Source organism: Aspergillus novofumigatus, assembly GCF_002847465.1.
Source record: "Aspergillus novofumigatus IBT 16806 chromosome Unknown P174scaffold_4, whole genome shotgun sequence".
Classification (NCBI taxonomy): domain Eukaryota; kingdom Fungi; phylum Ascomycota; class Eurotiomycetes; order Eurotiales; family Aspergillaceae; genus Aspergillus; species Aspergillus novofumigatus.
Window position 1 is genome coordinate 1,488,316 of NW_020194277.1, and position 16,745 is coordinate 1,505,060.

At 50.3% G+C, this 16,745-nt stretch overlaps 6 protein-coding genes across 6 annotated transcripts; 2 read left to right on the forward strand and 4 right to left on the reverse strand.

Moving 5' to 3' along the window:
• Window positions 1-1,643: 1,643 nt before the first annotated feature.
• On the reverse strand, window positions 1,644-3,405 carry P174DRAFT_485192 (putative cell division protein kinase (Ctk1); the record flags this gene model as incomplete). Its single annotated transcript, XM_024830767.1, has 4 exons — window positions 1,644-2,213; window positions 2,284-3,114; window positions 3,168-3,270; window positions 3,341-3,405. The coding sequence occupies 4 exons, from the start codon at window positions 3,403-3,405 to the stop codon at window positions 2,040-2,042; spliced, it is 1,173 nt and encodes a 390-aa protein (XP_024682591.1). The 3' UTR covers window positions 1,644-2,039.
• A 397-nt stretch (window positions 3,406-3,802) lies between these two features.
• On the forward strand, window positions 3,803-7,511 carry P174DRAFT_441263 (uncharacterized protein). Its single transcript, XM_024827268.1, has 9 exons — window positions 3,803-4,051; window positions 4,147-4,239; window positions 4,310-4,395; window positions 4,468-4,672; window positions 4,711-5,104; window positions 5,163-5,554; window positions 5,606-5,685; window positions 5,741-5,846; window positions 5,902-7,511. The coding sequence occupies exons 1-9, from the start codon at window positions 4,016-4,018 to the stop codon at window positions 7,060-7,062; spliced, it is 2,553 nt and encodes an 850-aa protein (XP_024682592.1). The 5' UTR covers window positions 3,803-4,015; the 3' UTR covers window positions 7,063-7,511.
• Window position 7,512: 1 nt separating this feature from the next.
• P174DRAFT_168111 (coiled-coil domain-containing protein MAD1) lies at window positions 7,513-10,125 on the reverse strand. The gene is made up of 4 exons (XM_024821219.1): window positions 9,963-10,125; window positions 9,783-9,909; window positions 9,580-9,731; window positions 7,513-9,514 (listed from the first exon to the last, which is right to left on the reverse strand). The coding sequence occupies exons 2-4, from the start codon at window positions 9,907-9,909 to the stop codon at window positions 7,595-7,597; spliced, it is 2,199 nt and encodes a 732-aa protein (XP_024682593.1). The 5' UTR covers window positions 9,963-10,125; the 3' UTR covers window positions 7,513-7,594.
• A 198-nt stretch (window positions 10,126-10,323) lies between these two features.
• On the forward strand, window positions 10,324-11,510 carry P174DRAFT_406300 (L30e-like protein). The gene is made up of 2 exons (XM_024824097.1): window positions 10,324-10,721; window positions 10,833-11,510. Exons 1-2 carry the CDS (start codon window positions 10,403-10,405, stop codon window positions 11,216-11,218), a joined length of 705 nt encoding a protein of 234 aa, XP_024682594.1. The 5' UTR covers window positions 10,324-10,402; the 3' UTR covers window positions 11,219-11,510.
• A 1,790-nt stretch (window positions 11,511-13,300) lies between these two features.
• On the reverse strand, window positions 13,301-14,186 carry P174DRAFT_420565 (uncharacterized protein; the record flags this gene model as incomplete). Its single annotated transcript, XM_024824875.1, has 2 exons — window positions 13,301-14,080; window positions 14,139-14,186. The coding sequence occupies 2 exons, from the start codon at window positions 14,184-14,186 to the stop codon at window positions 13,301-13,303; spliced, it is 828 nt and encodes a 275-aa protein (XP_024682595.1).
• Window positions 14,187-15,297: 1,111 nt separating this feature from the next.
• P174DRAFT_369326 (uncharacterized protein) lies at window positions 15,298-15,803 on the reverse strand (the record flags this gene model as incomplete). The annotated part of the gene is made up of 2 exons (XM_024822274.1): window positions 15,298-15,615; window positions 15,690-15,803. The coding sequence occupies 2 exons, from the start codon at window positions 15,801-15,803 to the stop codon at window positions 15,298-15,300; spliced, it is 432 nt and encodes a 143-aa protein (XP_024682596.1).
• Window positions 15,804-16,745: the final 942 nt, after the last annotated feature.

Here is a 16,745-nt window from a genome sequence, read left to right on the forward strand (position 1 = left end):
TGATATAATGCTAACGAGAGGATGGGATTCTTGCCCATCAAAACAAAAAGACCCGACAAGACGTGTCTAGATCAAAGATGGGCACTTAGTTCGTACTGGCTGGGTCTGATCAAGCAGGCCGCGTTTGAAAGCAAAGGGAGCGCAAGCGCGTCAAGGAATGTGGGAAGTAAAAGAATGAATCTGGGTTATGGAGGGGCTGGCGGACTAGCCACTCAATGAATGAAAGAACCACGAGCTGCCAGGCCGCGAAAGTGTCAAATGAAGGGAGGGATACCAAAACGTGGAATGCCCACGAATTGGGAGATGGAAAAAGGAAGAAAGTCGCAAAAGGGAAAAGAAGGACGAGGGAAGGAAGGAAGAGAGGCGAAAGAAGGCAGCTTTGGTGGTGATGGCCCCGAGCGGGAGAGACAGACGCCCTAACACTCAGCAGAGAGCATCAACAGAATAATTGCTCTGTGCTCTGTCTGTCTGTGCTCTGTCTGTACTTAGTCTCTGCCTGTGTACCAGTGTAAGAGAGGGAAAATGAGCCACCGTCAATCATTTACCACAAACGGCCGGAAGTAAACGAAATGAGATCAGAGCTAAAAATGAGGGGAGTGACCAATCACAAGCAAGAGAGACACGGGCTGGGTCTGACCACACTAACCAGATGGGGCCATCCTCCCTGGCTCAGACCCGCTGTTCGCAGGGTCCTGCCATTGCTCATTGGCTGAGTGTGTGACGGTGCCTGGTTTCATGACCGTAACGACCAAACATGAGGACTCAGCGAGCCGCCATAATCCAGCTCATTGTTGGACTCGATCATTTCACGTTTATCATAATTGATTTAAATACAGTTATGTACCAGTCACTTTGAGTATGTATGTAGGCACAGAGTAGGTAGTTATTGATTGTCTGGGATATGACAAAGTGTCAGAATCACAAAATCTGCCTCGTTGACATGACACATCGAGGAAGGTTTAGCCTTGAGCACGACATTACCGAGTTACTCGTGTATCTCTAAAACGAGTCCGAGGGACCAAGCCTAATCATTCGTTCTCTAATAATGCTCCGTACAGACGTCTCAGATTCCACTGCCGGATACCCAGCATCCATGGGATAAGCAAACTATGGACCTCACTTCCGCCTTACCCCCTATTCTCAGTCCCCAGATTCTTGCTGTCTAACTTGGGAGTCAACTTCTTTTCTGCGCACAGCTCATTTTCAAGTAATAGTCTTTAATTCTCGCACACTCGGTTGCCTGCATCAATCTGCGCCTCTCTACCTAGTCATCACTGTACATCGTAGTTGATTAGTACGTATCAGCATTGTGCTGCGATTTGATGGTCTCATTATTAGCCAAGCCCCTCTTAATTCTCCCGCCATCTCCGTGGTCGTTCCTAGCGCCATTTACTTTGATGAATTTAATCATCCCATTGGGGGACTGAAGGCTGCTTTTCATTCTTCTTCTCTGACTCCAATTCATAACTAGTTATTTCAAGACCGTGGATCTTGATTTGTGTGCGCCACGCAGATATCTATTTAAGGATGATTCTGACTGCAAGGTGTGATTGTTACACTGCTGCAGCCACATTTCAAATCGTACTCGTATTTAAGACCGCCGATCCCGTCGGAAATTGCCTTCGCTTAAATGATCGCTTATTAGCCATGTGTTCATCCTGTGACGAGAGTTGTCGGTGCCTCGGTTGCGGTCGGACTAAGAGATCCTGAGTAAGTGTACCGAGCGGATTTGAAGGAATCAGTTGCTGGAGCTCAGCCCCCAGTCACAATTATGGCTCAACCACTCAAGGGTGTGGCGAGTTGGCAATCATTGTGGTAGTAATGCCGCTTCGAGCCGATTCAAATTTAAAGGCTGAAACACCCGCTGCAGACTGGTGGACCGCTAGAAGCTTGGCCATGATGATCGCAACATCATTGCGAGATGATGCTGTATCATGTGAGATCAGAGCAATTAAACCCCTGGAACAGACCGGCTTCAGGTTGCTGAAAAATATGGATGTTTCAAGGCCTGCCACACTGTTAGCATCGGGCCGGTCCACTTAGAATGCGTAGCCTACCTCTGCAGCAGACAGCCGTTCGCTGCTCTCGTAGCGTACCAGTCTGCTCACGAGATCCCGTCCTTTGGAAGAAGCTCCTCTGAGAATTTCATCCCACGTTTTGGCAGGAAATCGGTAAAACTCGATCTTACCCCAGTCAGGGAGTTTCTCAGTCTCCTGTCTTCTATGTTAACCTAGCCCGAAGACCCAGAAAGGAAGAGCCACTGAATATAATCGGATGACTTACGGGCCAGGTACTCTCATCTGGGGTTCCCAGGGTCTTGAAAATCGACTGAACAAGCGACAGATCACTCCCCACGGGCCCGGAATCAAACAGCTGCTTGTGCCCGACAGCGACAGCTTCGGCCACAACACAACCAGCGGCCCACAGATCCAAAGCTGTTCCGTATCCCTTGAACCCAAACAGGATCTCAGGCGCCCGATAAGATGTGGTTCCTACATCGGTAATTTTCTTGTCAGCCGGCTCGGAACCCCCGTCTCCTTCTTTCCATGCGATGCCAAAGTCCGCCAGGTACGCCGGCCCATCAGGCGAGTCCAACAGAATGTTAGAGGGTTTGACATCCCGATGAATGATTCCCAGCTCATGAAGGTGTGCCAACGCGCTGAGCATATCGTGCAAATGGGCCTTTGTTTGCGTTGCAGTGAGCATATCACGGCGGAGCAAATATTCCAAGTCATATTTTAGATAGGGGAAGACCAGGATGAGTCTGCCTCCGTCAACCTTGAGCGAGTCCGACAGACTTATAATATGAGGACTCGCGGCTTCTCTCAGAAGTCGAACCTCGCGCTCAGCGTCATGTGGTGGCGTCAAGAGATGGGGTATGGTAACTTTCACTGCAACCACAGATCCATCCTCACGCTTGGACTTGTAAATAGTGGAATGGAGCCCATCAAACACATGGAGGCATCCTTTGAACGGACCAATTGCTTCTCCTGCTGTCCAAGCACCCTCATCGGGCTCATGTTGCAACTGGTTTGGACTGCTGATCATCGGGGCTACAGAACCACTGGCCTCTGCGGCATCGATGGCATCCTGGCACATCCGGTCATATTCTTCCTGCAAGATCCTTCATGAGCAGACGGTTTGATGACTGTGTGTCGAGAACCAACCTTGGAGTTAGCTTGTTCATAAGCCTCACTTTCGAACCTCTTTGCTTGCGACTGAGCTTCAGCAAATGCAGCCGAAGACGAAGCTCGCTGATAGGCAGTAGTCCTAGGCTGTAGTATTAGAATTTGCCAAGACCGACGTTCTGGGAGACTGGTCTCGATGATCATAGGCTTACAGAGATTGAATTGCCGTTAATCGATCGGTGAACCCCAGAGCTTTCTTCCAGTCTGATGCAGCCATGTCGTTGGATGTTTCGGCTCAGACGCGTGGGGCAGAGATGACGGAATAAACCTGGAGAAGATTCGAGCTAGTCAAAGGAAGATCGATAACCGGCTCATCAACTACCTGTACTGACAATAAGGGACCAGCCTTGTGATGAAGCAGCAATGTTTCCTTCTCACTGCTTCTGTCAGTTGTAGCAGCCGTATGGAAATCGATGGAACATGTGACTGTTTCCTTTGCTCTTAGCAGCATAATAATTGTGCCTTGCGATGCCTGAGGTATACTCGCTAAGCTAGCCGAATCCAGCTAGCTTTGGAGTCCCCCCGGCCTGATTGACCAATTGCCTCATCCCCTCTGCTCGGCTCCTCCGTGATTCTTCCGTGTTGCAACCCCATCGTCATCACATCCCATCCATCCCATCCCATCCCATCAAACCGTTCCCCTTCTCTTGTCTGCTCCTTGCTCCACTCTGAGTTCCATTGACCGAAGGATTCGGTCTCTTCTGGTAATATCCGGAGGATTTCAATTGCGCCTTCACCCGTAATTCGGTCTCTGTATTCTTAATTTATCCCTATTATGCACCTTACGATCGCTCCCTTCTGGTACCGTTGATCTATGATTGGGAGCGATGGAGCTCTCACGGCAGGAGTATCCAGCCCTGCTGGTAGGCATTACCCGATCTCGCACACCTTGATCTTGCCCCTGCTATGGCAATGAAATTGCAGCAGCTAATATTTTTCAATCTATTCTTGCCTTTAGGCCTCTTTGCAACCCAACCAAGCGATTAATGTCCTCAATGATCGCATACGTATCATTAACAAGATTAACGCGGATATCGCGGATTGGCTCCAGGTATGGCTTCAACCTTAACACAAGTGACAGCAGAAGCTTTGGATCTAACTCCTTGTCTTCCGCGCGACAGGAACGCCGCCGTGTTGAAGAAGCTTACGCGCAAGGGTTAAGGAAACTGGCGCATCGACCACAACTTGAGAATGGGGCAGCGCTTGGGTAAGCTCGGTCATTCGGAAACTGAAGCACGAAAAGACAAGGCTAATTTTAATATGTTCTACGACACGACAGCATTTTCCAACTACCATGGCAGCGCATTATCAATGCCACCGAAGCCGTGGCCGCATCACACGAAACGTTCGCGCAGAAGATTGACGAGGACGTGGAGCGCCCCTTGAGAGAATACAGCAGCAAGAACCGAGAATTGGCATCGATGCCTGGCATCCAAAGTGATCTCGCCGCGTTGGCCAAGAGCTTCGAAGCGAACCAGAAGAAGGTGGAAAAGGCCAGGGAGAAAGGGCCAAAGGGGCGGAGAAACTGGCCGCTGCCATTTCCGCCGCAGAGGAGATCAGAGAACAATGGGATTCAAGGGCACCTTTTGTGTTTGAGCAACTTCAGGCAGCGGACGAAGGCCGAGTAAATCATCTCCGCGACGCGCTGACTCAATTGCAAACGCATGAATCAGACCAGGTGGAACGGTGTCGCCAGGCTGCCGAGAGCTGCCTAAATGTACTTCTCAATGTTGAGACTGCGGATGAGATCAAGACATTTGCCGCCAAGGTTAATGGGGGCAGGCCTGTTGCTCCCAGAAGGCAAGAATCGATACCCTCTGGCGGGGCAGGAGCACCTCTTGCTCCTCCGCCGCGCATTCAGGACGATGCTGCTAGTCAACGCTCGGAGAATTCGGGCCCTGTCCGGACACCTCCTGGTAAGTCTGACACTCCACTAGTCTCACAAAATGTTTGCTAATCATCTTTGGGTCATAGCTCCGGAGCCCCGCACCACAGCGCTTGGTGGACTCAAGCGACTAGGAACTGTCATGGGCAGAAGGAAGAGTGTAGTGCACACCTCTGGAGGAGGGCCACTCTTCGGAGATAAGAAGCATCGTAGTCCGTTTGCTTCATTCAAGCGGGGAGATTCACGCGACATGCAGATACCCGAATCCCCTACGGGTACGGATCGTCCCGGTACTGCTCTAACTACTCAGGATAGCCATGGCGAAGCCGCACCGATCCCAAGTGAGATCCACGAGCGAGAGCTTCCTGGTTCACTGCCGACGAGTCCAGAACCTCAGCAAACACCAGCGACTACAAATGGGGGATCGACTCAAGAGGTTCACAATGAGCCGACACCGGCTGCTGCTATGACTGCGAACGAGGTATGTGTAGACGATAATGAACACCTGGATTAAGCTGATGACGATGCATAGCCGCGAGTCGACTCGGAAGGGTTCACAGAACGACCACAGACCATTGACGAGATAACACGGCTTCAGCGAGAGGCGGCTGGGTAATGATATCCCGTCTTGCCGTTCATAGTAGACTAATCATGCTAACTGCTATAGACTGGATGAGCATGGCATGAATCTGACAATCAGAGATCAGCCGATCTTTGAAGATGAGAACCAGGCTAGACAAGCAATGGACGAGATGGCTAATCAGTTACGTCTGGTAAGTGCGGCTAGCGAAGCTTATTCCCTGCGCTCTCGGCTGACACTCTCTGCAGCAAGCCCAACACAGCGGAGTCAGACGAAATGCAGGCACCATACGTGGTCGTCGCGATGTTCGTAACACAGTTTTCATTCCGAATCCTCCTGGCTCGAGCAATGGGCTCCCTGTTCCGCCATCGGGATCGGATGTTTCTACTCCTACATCACCAGGTCTGCCTACCAGGCATGTCACTTCTCCCAGCACCGCTACAGACGATCATGCCCTCTCAGATACAACGTCTATTCGCTCATCACAGACCTTACACAACATCTCAGGACCGGTTTCCCATCCTGATCTACACCAACCTGGTCTGAATGCGTCGATCGTAGAGACGGTCAGTGCGTGGTTCTCTGAGGGCGCCGTGACCAAGTCCTTCGTTGTAGGAGAACTTGCTCTGGCCTACAATGCATCGAGTGGCACAACGCCGGATAGCGCGCGCGTCCGTCTTGATAATTTCCAAGTATTGGAGAAGGTCGCTGCCAACCCACATTTTGTACAGGAGGAGAAGGGCTCAGGGGACGAGAAGAGAGGCGAGTATAACGTCCTTCTCTCTAACATCGCACGGTCTTCACCAACCGTGGCTTTCAAGTATCAAGTCCACATCGACCAGTCGGAAGCTTCGGCTTTCTGTCCCGTGATCTTCAAACCTGCGTGGAACCTCGAAGAGTTCCAGGCAAGCGTGATCATCTTCTACTCGATGAATTCCTCATTCGCCTCGTCGGTACCAAGGGAATCAATCACCATCAAGAACCTCACATTGACTGTGAACTTGGACACCTCTCCTGAAGAAGGCCGCGAGGCAGCTCATGCCACGAGTGCCGTTATGTATCCCAACTCAGGGGCCACCTTCCGTCGCAAGCAGTCAGCGGTCACCTGGAAAATCCCTGAGCTCGAAGTACGCGCCGGAGCTGATGGAAAGCTACTTGTTCGGTTTGCGACTTCAACCAGCTGGCCACGGAAAGGCAAAGTTGACGCGAAATTCGAGCTTCAGACAGCAGACGCTGGTTCTCGCTTGGGAATTAGTACAATGTCTCAGTCAGAGGACACGCCGCAGAAGGGAACCGATCCCTTCGCAGACGAAGATGGCAGTCTACAAGCATCCGATGCCGCGCCCGCGTCCTGGAAAGAAGCACCCACAGTCCGCAAGCTGGTGGCTGGCAAATACGTGTCACATTAAACGGGCAGGGGCAGCCCATTCGAGTCCCTTAGATACGATACCGCCGTGGATTTATTCCTTTGGATGTTGCGTTTTCTGGAGTCACCTCGCCTGATCAGACAACTTGTTCACCCTCGACATACTCGTTCTTAGCACCCTTGCGCTATTACTTGGTTCAGAGCTTTTTGATTCTAACAACCCCCCTCCCTTTTTCCCCTATGTCGACATCTTCGTTTCAAAGTCCTGGCCTATTGATACCTTCTGGATAAAGTAGGCTTTTGTGGTTATTGTAAATAAGTTTTCTTGTTTAAGTACTACTCCCCCAGGGAAATGGACAAGTTCATACCGGAGGCTCAGCTTAGAGAAAGCAGGACGGTTGGTAGATATCATTCATTATATATTGAAATGTGAGATTTCAGGATGAAAAAAGGGGTACCATTTCCACAGATTAGTCCTCTCATCAAACGTGGCACCAGAAATGCTAGTTAGGAAATCAAATCAACTATTTACAGTACGGATGGATACCCAAGACACAAAAAGGCATTATCAGCTACTACATCCTCGCAGCCCGCGTGGTCTTATCATAAAAGTCCAACGTCATGGCCGCCAGGAAACAGGGTATATCCTTGCGTTCTTCGACCCAGAACTTGATCAGATGTTTGATCTCCATCGCGAAGAGACTGTTCGGGCCACCCGAGATCTTCATCGTGCCGTTCTCGCCGTCGAAGATGATAGAGTTTTCTTCGTCGTTACCCATGCTCCCTGGCCCACGGGAGTCAGAGGAGGCGCCGGGGTCGCCGTGCCGGTAGGCGGGGGAGAGATGGAACATGGAGGTGACGCGGACGCGTCCGTTAGGGAGGAAGTCCAGCTTGTAGCCTAATAGGGAGGCGACTGCTTCGCGGAACTCGGATGACTTTGCGGTCCAGATTTCCTTTAAGCGGCGCATGCGCTTTTCCTTGTCGGCGACTACTTTCTCCATGTCGTTGAGCTCCAGTTTCATGCTTTCGAGTGTGCTGACGGGCACAACTTTGACGTCCGCATGGTTGGCCTGCAGTTGGGCCAGGAGATCTCGGTTTTCTGCCCGGAGAGTTGCGATAGTGGAGAATTTGAGCTTCTCCGCTTCGGCGGTGGGATTGTCACGCAGCTCCAAAATGCGTGTGCGAGACTTGGCCTTGAGGGATTTGAGCTGGGATTTGGTGGCTTCCAGTTCCTTGCGGAGGAGCGCTGCGGCCTGTTCAGACTTGGAAAGAGAGTCTTGCAGCGTTCGGTTCTTCCGCGTCAATACAGAGATTCGCTCGCTCTCGGCGTCACTCTCAGCTGGTGACAACGGTCGTTTGAGGCCTCGGGGTTGTGTATCGTCCTGCTGTGGAGCTTCTCGCTTCGCGAGTTCTTCATGAGCCTTTTGCACTTCCGCGCGGTATTCATCAACGAGCTTTTCCAGGTTGGCGATCTGCTCGGATTTGCGTTGGTCGAACTGGCTCTGTTCCGCGTTCATGGTGACCTCTTCCGTGTCGAAAGTCTCCAACTGGGCGCGAAGATACTCAACCTCCTTAACTGCAAGTGCCCGCTGACGTTCCAGTCTAGCTCTGATGCGACTCTCAGCTGTGGCTCCGCCAGCGCCCGCGCCTGCAGCGCGCAATTTCTCTAGCTCCTGACGGAGGTTGGCTCTCACAGTCTCCAAGCTCTTGATTATTTCATCTTTCTCCAGAAATTGCGCCTCGATGCTGCCCAATTTGTCAACCAATGTCGCCTTTTCAATCCGTTCTTGCAACAGGGCTTTGACGACCGCCTCGGGCGAGTCAAATTCCGCAGGTTCATCATTCTCCTGTAGCAGACTGGTCCAGGAACATCGCTCATCCTCTAGAATCTGTTTTTGAATCTGAAGAGTGTTCAGTTCTGACTCCACTTCTTTCATGAGCTGAAGCTGATTTTCCAGCGACTTCTTTTGTTCCTCTACTACCTCGACATTCTTCTGAACTTTCCGCAGGTGGCGCAGTTCCGCGGTCTGTTCTCGATTTGCAGTCTCCAGGTTCCTGATGTGAGCGACTTGATCAGAGAGCTCCCTCTTCAATACGGACAATGTTTCTCCGTCAGCCCCCTCCGCTTTCAGGCGGATATTTTCCGTTTCAAGGTTGGCAACATCCATATCCCGCTGCGATAATTTCTCTTGAGCTGACTGTAAATTGTTTCTTGCATTTTGAAGATCATTTTGCAGTTCCTCGAGCGTCTTTTGAAGCGATGAGCGAATTGTTTCTAGTTCATTGATCTGATGTTTGTTTTGTCTTTCCTGGTCGAGAAGCTGAGCTTGAGTCTCTTCCAGTTCCTCCTGTATGTTCTGCTTTTCATCCTGTAGGCTCCTAAGTTTCCGCTCTAGTCCGACCTTGTCGTTAAGGGCTTGGTCTTGAACTTCCTTCAACTCTTTGGCAAGCGTTTCACTCTTATGGTTGGCGCGATGACTAGCGGATTCTGCAGCCTGCGATTAATCTGCTGTCAACATCCGGCCAACGCCATTAACAACTTATGACGATGGCAACAAACCTGCGCCTTCCTGAAGTCCGCATCGGCCTTCAATTGTAGATCACGGAGTTCCTTCTCATGGCGGAGCGTCATCAAATCCCGCTCCTGTTTGATATTCTCCAGCTCGTATCGCAGAGTGCTGACTTGTACGCGTAGCTCCTCCTTCTCCGTATCTATGGCAAGTCAGTCCTATGATTTATATCCACGGCAACGTGCGATCTAACCGGGCTTCGGAGGCTGCGAAGGGCGGACGGATTGGCGAAAAATACTTTGAGTTCCCATGATGGACAAGGGTGAGGCGCTCCCAGGAGGAGACCCCAAAGGCGGTCGCGAGTTTCTATTCGGATCCATCTGAAGGTTGCGGTTAGCAACAAAGTTGGGTTTGATGCCAGAGTGCGATATACCTTCAAGTATCCATAAATGACGAAGTTCCAAAGACCCCAATCGGTCCAAAGATTATAGGGCGTATAAAGTGCGCCGCATGACACGCTCTCCGAGCTTCAAGAACGCTCCCAACGTTCCACAATTGGAGAAATGCCGGAGGTTGCGCGATGCGTTTGAGAGGCCCCCAGCTACCCATCGGGATTGTTTTCGATGGGATGGTCGATCATACCCGATTGAGCCAGTGATGAGTAAGCAGCCAGTGCCATGAGCTCGAATTCCTAAATCGGACTAGCGTCAGAATTTTCAGATGGATTTTGATTTTTTTGCGGATTTCGAAGACACCGAAAAGACCATATTATTATTTGTTCCTCCCCACGTTCACGCCAACTCCCGCCAATCCTCGGTCGTCCCTTTTATTTCTGTCCTTTTTGGTATATTAAGCAAGCGCAACTTCGTCACAATGGCCAAGGACAAGTCCGAGAAGAAGGACAAGCGTGAGAAGAAGGAAAAGCGCTCGGAGAAGGACGGCGTCCACAAGAGCAAGAAGGACAAGAAGGAAAAGAAGGACAAGACTGTTCTCGCTGAGGCAGTAGAGCAGGAGCTTACTAGCAAGGTTCTGGATGGAATCGACAAGGCTGTTGCTGCCGAGACTGCCGTCAATGGAACTGCTGAGGCTGAGATGGATGTCGACAGCCGCCCCGTCGGTGCACTGGTGCCATTTGCCAACCCTCTGGTTGAGGACAAGCAGGCTAAGAAGGTTCTCAAGAGTGTGAAGAAGGGTGAGTGATTCTGAAAATCATTTGGACGATTTGTCTATCAGGAGCTCTATTTTTCAGAGCGAAAAGACATCGACTGGGTCAATAGTGTACTGTATGCTAACTACCTCCTAGCTGCCGTAAACAAGTGCCTGAAACGCGGTGTCAAGGAAGTCGTCAAAGCTCTTCGCAAATCGCCCATCCCCGCCGCCAATGCTACCATCTCCATTCCCACCGGAGTTGTCATCCTTGCCGCGGACATTTCGCCCATGGACGTCATCTCACATATCCCCGTTCTCTGCGAAGACCACGGTATCCCATATGTTTTTGTCACATCGCGAGCCGAGCTGGGTAACTCGGCTGCTACTAAGCGCCCGACCAGTGTCGTCTTGGTTGTGCCCAAATCAGCCTCCAAGGGCAAGAAGAGCGGCGAGTCGGAAGCCGACGGAGAGGATTTCAGCGAAGTCTATGAAGAGTTGGCCAAGCTCGCCCAGAAAGAGTCCAAGAAGGTGAACCTGTAAAGGTCTCTTCTTTCTTTCCGTTGCTCTCTTCTGTTTCTGTGGGTTTTATTTTAATGTCGGGGCTGTTGCCCTCTTTCGCTGCTGTCTCCTCAATTGCTCTGGCTGTACAGTTCCACGTTTTTGTCTGACAAGGCAGTGCATGTCTTTGGGGTCTGGCCTTTGGGACGTGTTCATTTGGGTTGATCTTTCATGATATGTCCGTTGCAAATCTGGCGTTCGTAACTTGGTGTATGAAAAGGCAGGAAGTCTTTCTAAAAATGAAGCTCAACACGAAGTTGATATTGTTCGATCTACATATTTATATACAAATAAATTATTGTAGATTCTGATACAGTGTTCGGACAGACAGCAGAATCATGACTGGTTCTCCTGCTTGGGATCCACACGACGCTTCGTCTCTTCTTGTATATGTATCCAGGCAAATCGCTCATATCTCTTCCCAATGAGAGGTATGGCATAGTTATCAACCCAAGAGCCGTGGATAGTTCCTTCCTGATTCCTGCCTTGCAGAGGACCCCGCCCGAATCACTGCTGGCAGACATGGCAGCCATGAGGACATGAGTCGCATTACGAATGACCGATCCATGCTATCCATAGCAGAAGTTCAGAAGAAGATTCGGACGATTCAGTCTGAATTACGATTCCTGACCTTACATTGGTGCTCAGTACCTGATGGACCATAGAAGTCAGCGACTGGTCAACTAGAGTCGTGAATACCCCTTGGTGAGAAAGCTTGTCCGATATGATTTGGTGACAGTGGCTGATGATCATTGATGCCCTGATTTAAGATGGCGCATCTTGCCTGACTGTGCCACGTCTGATATGTTGATGATCGGGATGTCCAAACTCCAAACGAGAAGCCTGCATAGCTGGAAATACAATGAGATGATCCATCATAGGAGAGAATTATAAGTAAAGGGGCGGTGCGTCTAGCAACTCAGCATCTCCTCTTTTTCCTCCTTCTTTCCTTCCATCCCTTGTTAACGCTGGGGAACGTGCGGGACCAAGGACAATCATCAAGGGACATGCTCTATCGCCCATATGTTTCTCTAAATCCTCCGGTAGTTTCAAAACCATCCTTGAGTCAGATCGAGAGCATCGCGTAAAATAGACTGTGGGGGAACTCAAGGCGAGTTTAACGCAAGGCTCAACGGTCAATAAATATCAATGGTATTCATAACACCATCTCGGCCGTAACTACAGATATATGGGAGTCGAGATCCCATCAACAGGACCATAACTCAGTTGAAATCACTACCAGTTAAGCAGCTAGAGTCAAACAACGATGCTATCCAAACGTTCCATACTCATCATCTCCTTCTGCTTATTAAATCTCATCTCCGCGTTCCCTTTGTATCTCTCCCAACCCATCGGAGAGACAACCCGTTTCCACGAAGCAAAGGCATGTCCATGAAAATCCATTCTTCAGTCAATGCCGGATCCTAATTTGTTGCCAACTATAAAGAACCAGGAAAAACCCGCTATTACAACAGATACCCCGTCGAAAGTGGTATCTCCTGTAGACACGGTCTGCAAATCACGGAAATCAGCCTGCTGGCTCACGAGCTATCATGGCTCATTTATCTCGAGAAGACCGGTCGACAAAGGTAGTGGGAGCGAGGACTGGATATCTGTTGTCGAGTATACTACTTTGTATTCTGAGCGGCGGGGCGAGCAGTTGATGGCGCCTGTTATGATTATGTTGGTTATGATGTGGTTAGCTGTCTTGGCGGTTGGGATCGTGGAAGGGATTGAGTTCGTGTTGGAGAGATGTGGGTGGATGGGCGACAGCGAGGATGATTGTCTGTGTGAGGGGTGTGATGAGGAGAAACTGGTTTTGAATGGGAGGGTTGAACTGCGTTGCTGTGATTGCGCTTTGGCCGACGATAGAGACGAGGGATGCGTTTCTATAAAGGTATAACGCGCATGTCCATGATCAAATGTTTCATTTCAAGTTCTATGGTACATAATCGTGCAACTACAGACGCAGTCCGTGCACAATGTAGGATTAACTAGAAGTCAACTTTTCGCTCATACGCCTTCCGCCGTCATTGATATCATAAGTATTCGAGTTCGTCGCGATTAAGCTCTCTGATCACTTTCCAAAGGCTGATACCAGGTCTTATCGTCGACTCCCTTCTTCTCGACTGGGCCTCGGACAGCATCAGCGGCTCCAGTATCTGCAGCCTTGCGCTGAGAGTAGTTTTCGGCGAAGCGGCCAGGGTCTTGGTCGCTGCCAATTTCGGAAGTGAAGCTGGCGTTATTGTTGGGGTCGCTATCAAAGCCACCCTCCTTCAAGTTGTTGCCCTTGGGTTTGGTGTGAGTATGCTGCCCGGTCACACTCTGGACGTACGAAGGGGCTTGGCCGGCATTGTACTGGCTGCGGTAACCACTTCCACTTGCCTCAGCGGGCTGGGACTGAGGCTGGGATTGGGATTGGGATTGAGATTGAGACTGAGTCTGAGATCGGGTCTGAGGCCGAGAACTCTGCTGGGAGGTGGAATATTCACCCTTGTTGATACCCAGATCCCGCTTGGCAGCTGTCGAGCCGCCAGTGTAGCCAGTCTCTGGAACATGGGCACCAGGGAACTTCCCTTGGCCACCCATATTTTCAGGGTACTTCTCCTTTTTGTCTAGCTCCTCACGGGTGGCAGCGTCGGGAGCAGAGGACAGCTTAGTAGCGCCAGAGGTGTCCGTGTTATTGAATGTAGACTGACTGCCAGAAACCCCAAGAGGTTCGGCACCGCGGTTCTGGTTGTAGTCACCACCGGACCTGGCTGATTCCGCAGCAAGGGAGTCGTTGGCGACAGGTCCAGAAGTCTCCTTGTTGGGATATCTTCTAGCTTCGGGATCTGTTGTGACCTGCTCGAACACTTAGCCATACGTTTGGTCTAGAGCTGGATTGCATTGCTTCACGCACCTTGGTGCTTCTCTTGCCGGGAGGGACGGGGTTGCCTTGGAGATCCATTATGATGTTCTTTGATCCTGATCAAGAATTGACTCTTGGGAAGGGATTTGATTCTGCTTCACTAGTCGATGTGTCTGTAATCGAGCACAGTATGATGCGTCGATGGAAAGCTATATAGCAATGACCGCTAGATGTTGTAGTCCTGAATGCTAGCTCATCCAGCCAGGTGATGTCACTCTGACGGTCGAAACCCCCGCCCCAAGACACCCAGATTCCCAGCAAGCGACATCAGAGAGACAGGTACGTCAATGAACCAACACCACTGCCCTTGAGTGGCGCGGGCAACAGAAGACCGAGTGGAGAAGAATGATAGTCACGGAGCCCCAGCGCTAGAAGACATTTGCTGCAATATGTTGCAATCACCCTTAAGGTTTCCAGACCGAAACCTCCGCCCTCGATCAAATCAGATCGATGACACGGCTCTATCCTTGCAGGGCCTGAAATCGACTGTCGAGCTCTCCACATGCTCAACTGCCCGGTTCGGAGGCCAACCCTGATTGCGCAATGAAGTGTCGTTCGACGGTCGATGCTGGGGAATCTAGAGCTGATCAACTTGTTTGACGTCATGGCCTCAGGCCATCAAGGTATATTGGGACATTGGATATTCTCGGCCAACACTGCCCGCAGAGATCGGGAAAGGCATGGTAGGATGGTCATAGAAATCGAATGATTATTTCTCATTTAGCGTGTCGCAGTTTATCTTGGTACGTGCAAGTGCACTGCACTACTACTGTACAATAGATGGGTGACGTTCATTTAAGCTTCTACATTATAAGTCACGTGACACGACAACTTGTACAAATCGGGACGCTGGTACATCTCTACTCAATACGAAAATTCAACGTTGGTGATTGCCTCTTACACTAAGAGCAGATCTTATTGTCAGTATCATCAAGCTTTTATATTTCTCTTCGGCTGTTCTGTGCTCTTCGTGAGACTTCCGCAGGCTCTACCCGGGAAAACACAAATCTGTCGTCTATGTACTTGACCGCAAGCTGGGACACTAGAAAGACACTAGAAGATTCTTTTATTTGTTTGGTATGGATTATCATTAAATGCTTTGGGTCGCTCATCATAAAGTTGTATCAATACATTTCAAGCCAAAAAGAAATTACTTCCGAGCCTTAGCATCCCCCGGGATATCCGAAAGTCCTTCCGTGGCTTGGCGACCAACCTTGCCTGTGGGCTGAGTTTCCTTGTGCAATTCCTCTCCTGACTTCCGTGCGCTGCTTTCTGCAGTAGCGGGCCCTCTTAGAGCGGTGTTACTCTCGCCGGAGACGGATCCTTGTACGCCGCCGGAGCCGACGTTGACAGCTCTCTGGTCTGCAGACTGCCAGTCGCTGGCGACGGGAGGCTGGTCTGGCAAAGGCAGGTTGGCCTTGCGTTCTTCGATGGCCTTGGCCTTGTCTGTGTGCTCATCGACGACGGACTGATTCGTAGAGTTAGCAGCTGAGTCACCAAGTTAAGTTGAATTGCCTCTGGGTCAGGAGGTTTGGGTGTTACCTTCATAGCAGAGACATTGGAATTGGCAGGTGTGTTTCCGCCGGCAGCATGAGAAGCATGGGATTCGGGCTTGCGAAGGTCCTGTTGGGTCTTGTAGAAGGTTTCGCTAGACATCTTGTGGAGAAGTGTTGGGTGTATGAGATAGGAAAAAAGGACAGGTAGTAGATTGACTTTGATGTGAAGCGAAGAGAGCTCTCTCAAGTAAGTCTTTGAAGTCTGAAGTTGATGAAATTTCTGAACGTATGCAAAAAGGGGATTTCAACGTTGTTATATGTTGGAGCTGTCGTGACTGGAGACCGTCATCGTCCTGACAAGGCTGGTGACTTTGCCATTATGACGACATACTATCCGCGCAGGCCTTGGTTTGCATGTTCACCGCACCAGACTTCCAACAACCCACCATAGGAGAGATCTCTGCTGCCAAGGACAAGATGAGTGGCTAATGTGGGCTTCAGTGAATCATAGGCAGCCTTCATAGGGACTGCTCAACGTTGATTTCGAGTGTTGCGCCGGGGTACGTTCTCGCTACTCCACTCATGTTTGCATGCCTGCAGCACCATTGAAGACCGAAGATGTCATAGTACAGAGGTCAGTGGTCCCTGAACTGAATTCGTTCTGTTTCTTTATCCTTCTTGCAACTTTTCTGGGCTCGTCAGTCATGAATTAGTCGTCATAAAGATCTGCAAGAACCATGGGCTGGGGATATCGTCCATGCTGGCCTGCGATACACCTGGATAAATGGAATATCCAATGAAAATTGCAGAAGTTTATTTCGGGGTGATTCCTTAAGAGTACCAGCTTCAATGTCAGGGGGTGCTTCAACCTGGCATTTCTGGAGCAGGAGCAATTCTCGTGTGCCAGCTTGAATGTACTGCGACACAAATGAGTGTCTTTGAAAGGCAGAACACAACATGGTAACTAAGATAGTTCAACGTTGGGCCATACAACGTAAAATGGCAGTGTAGGCCTCTCTTCCTCATCCTACAATGGCTCTATGATACCGAGCCTCTTACTGAGCACGCGATTGCAAGATATCACAATTTCGGGGGTCTTACA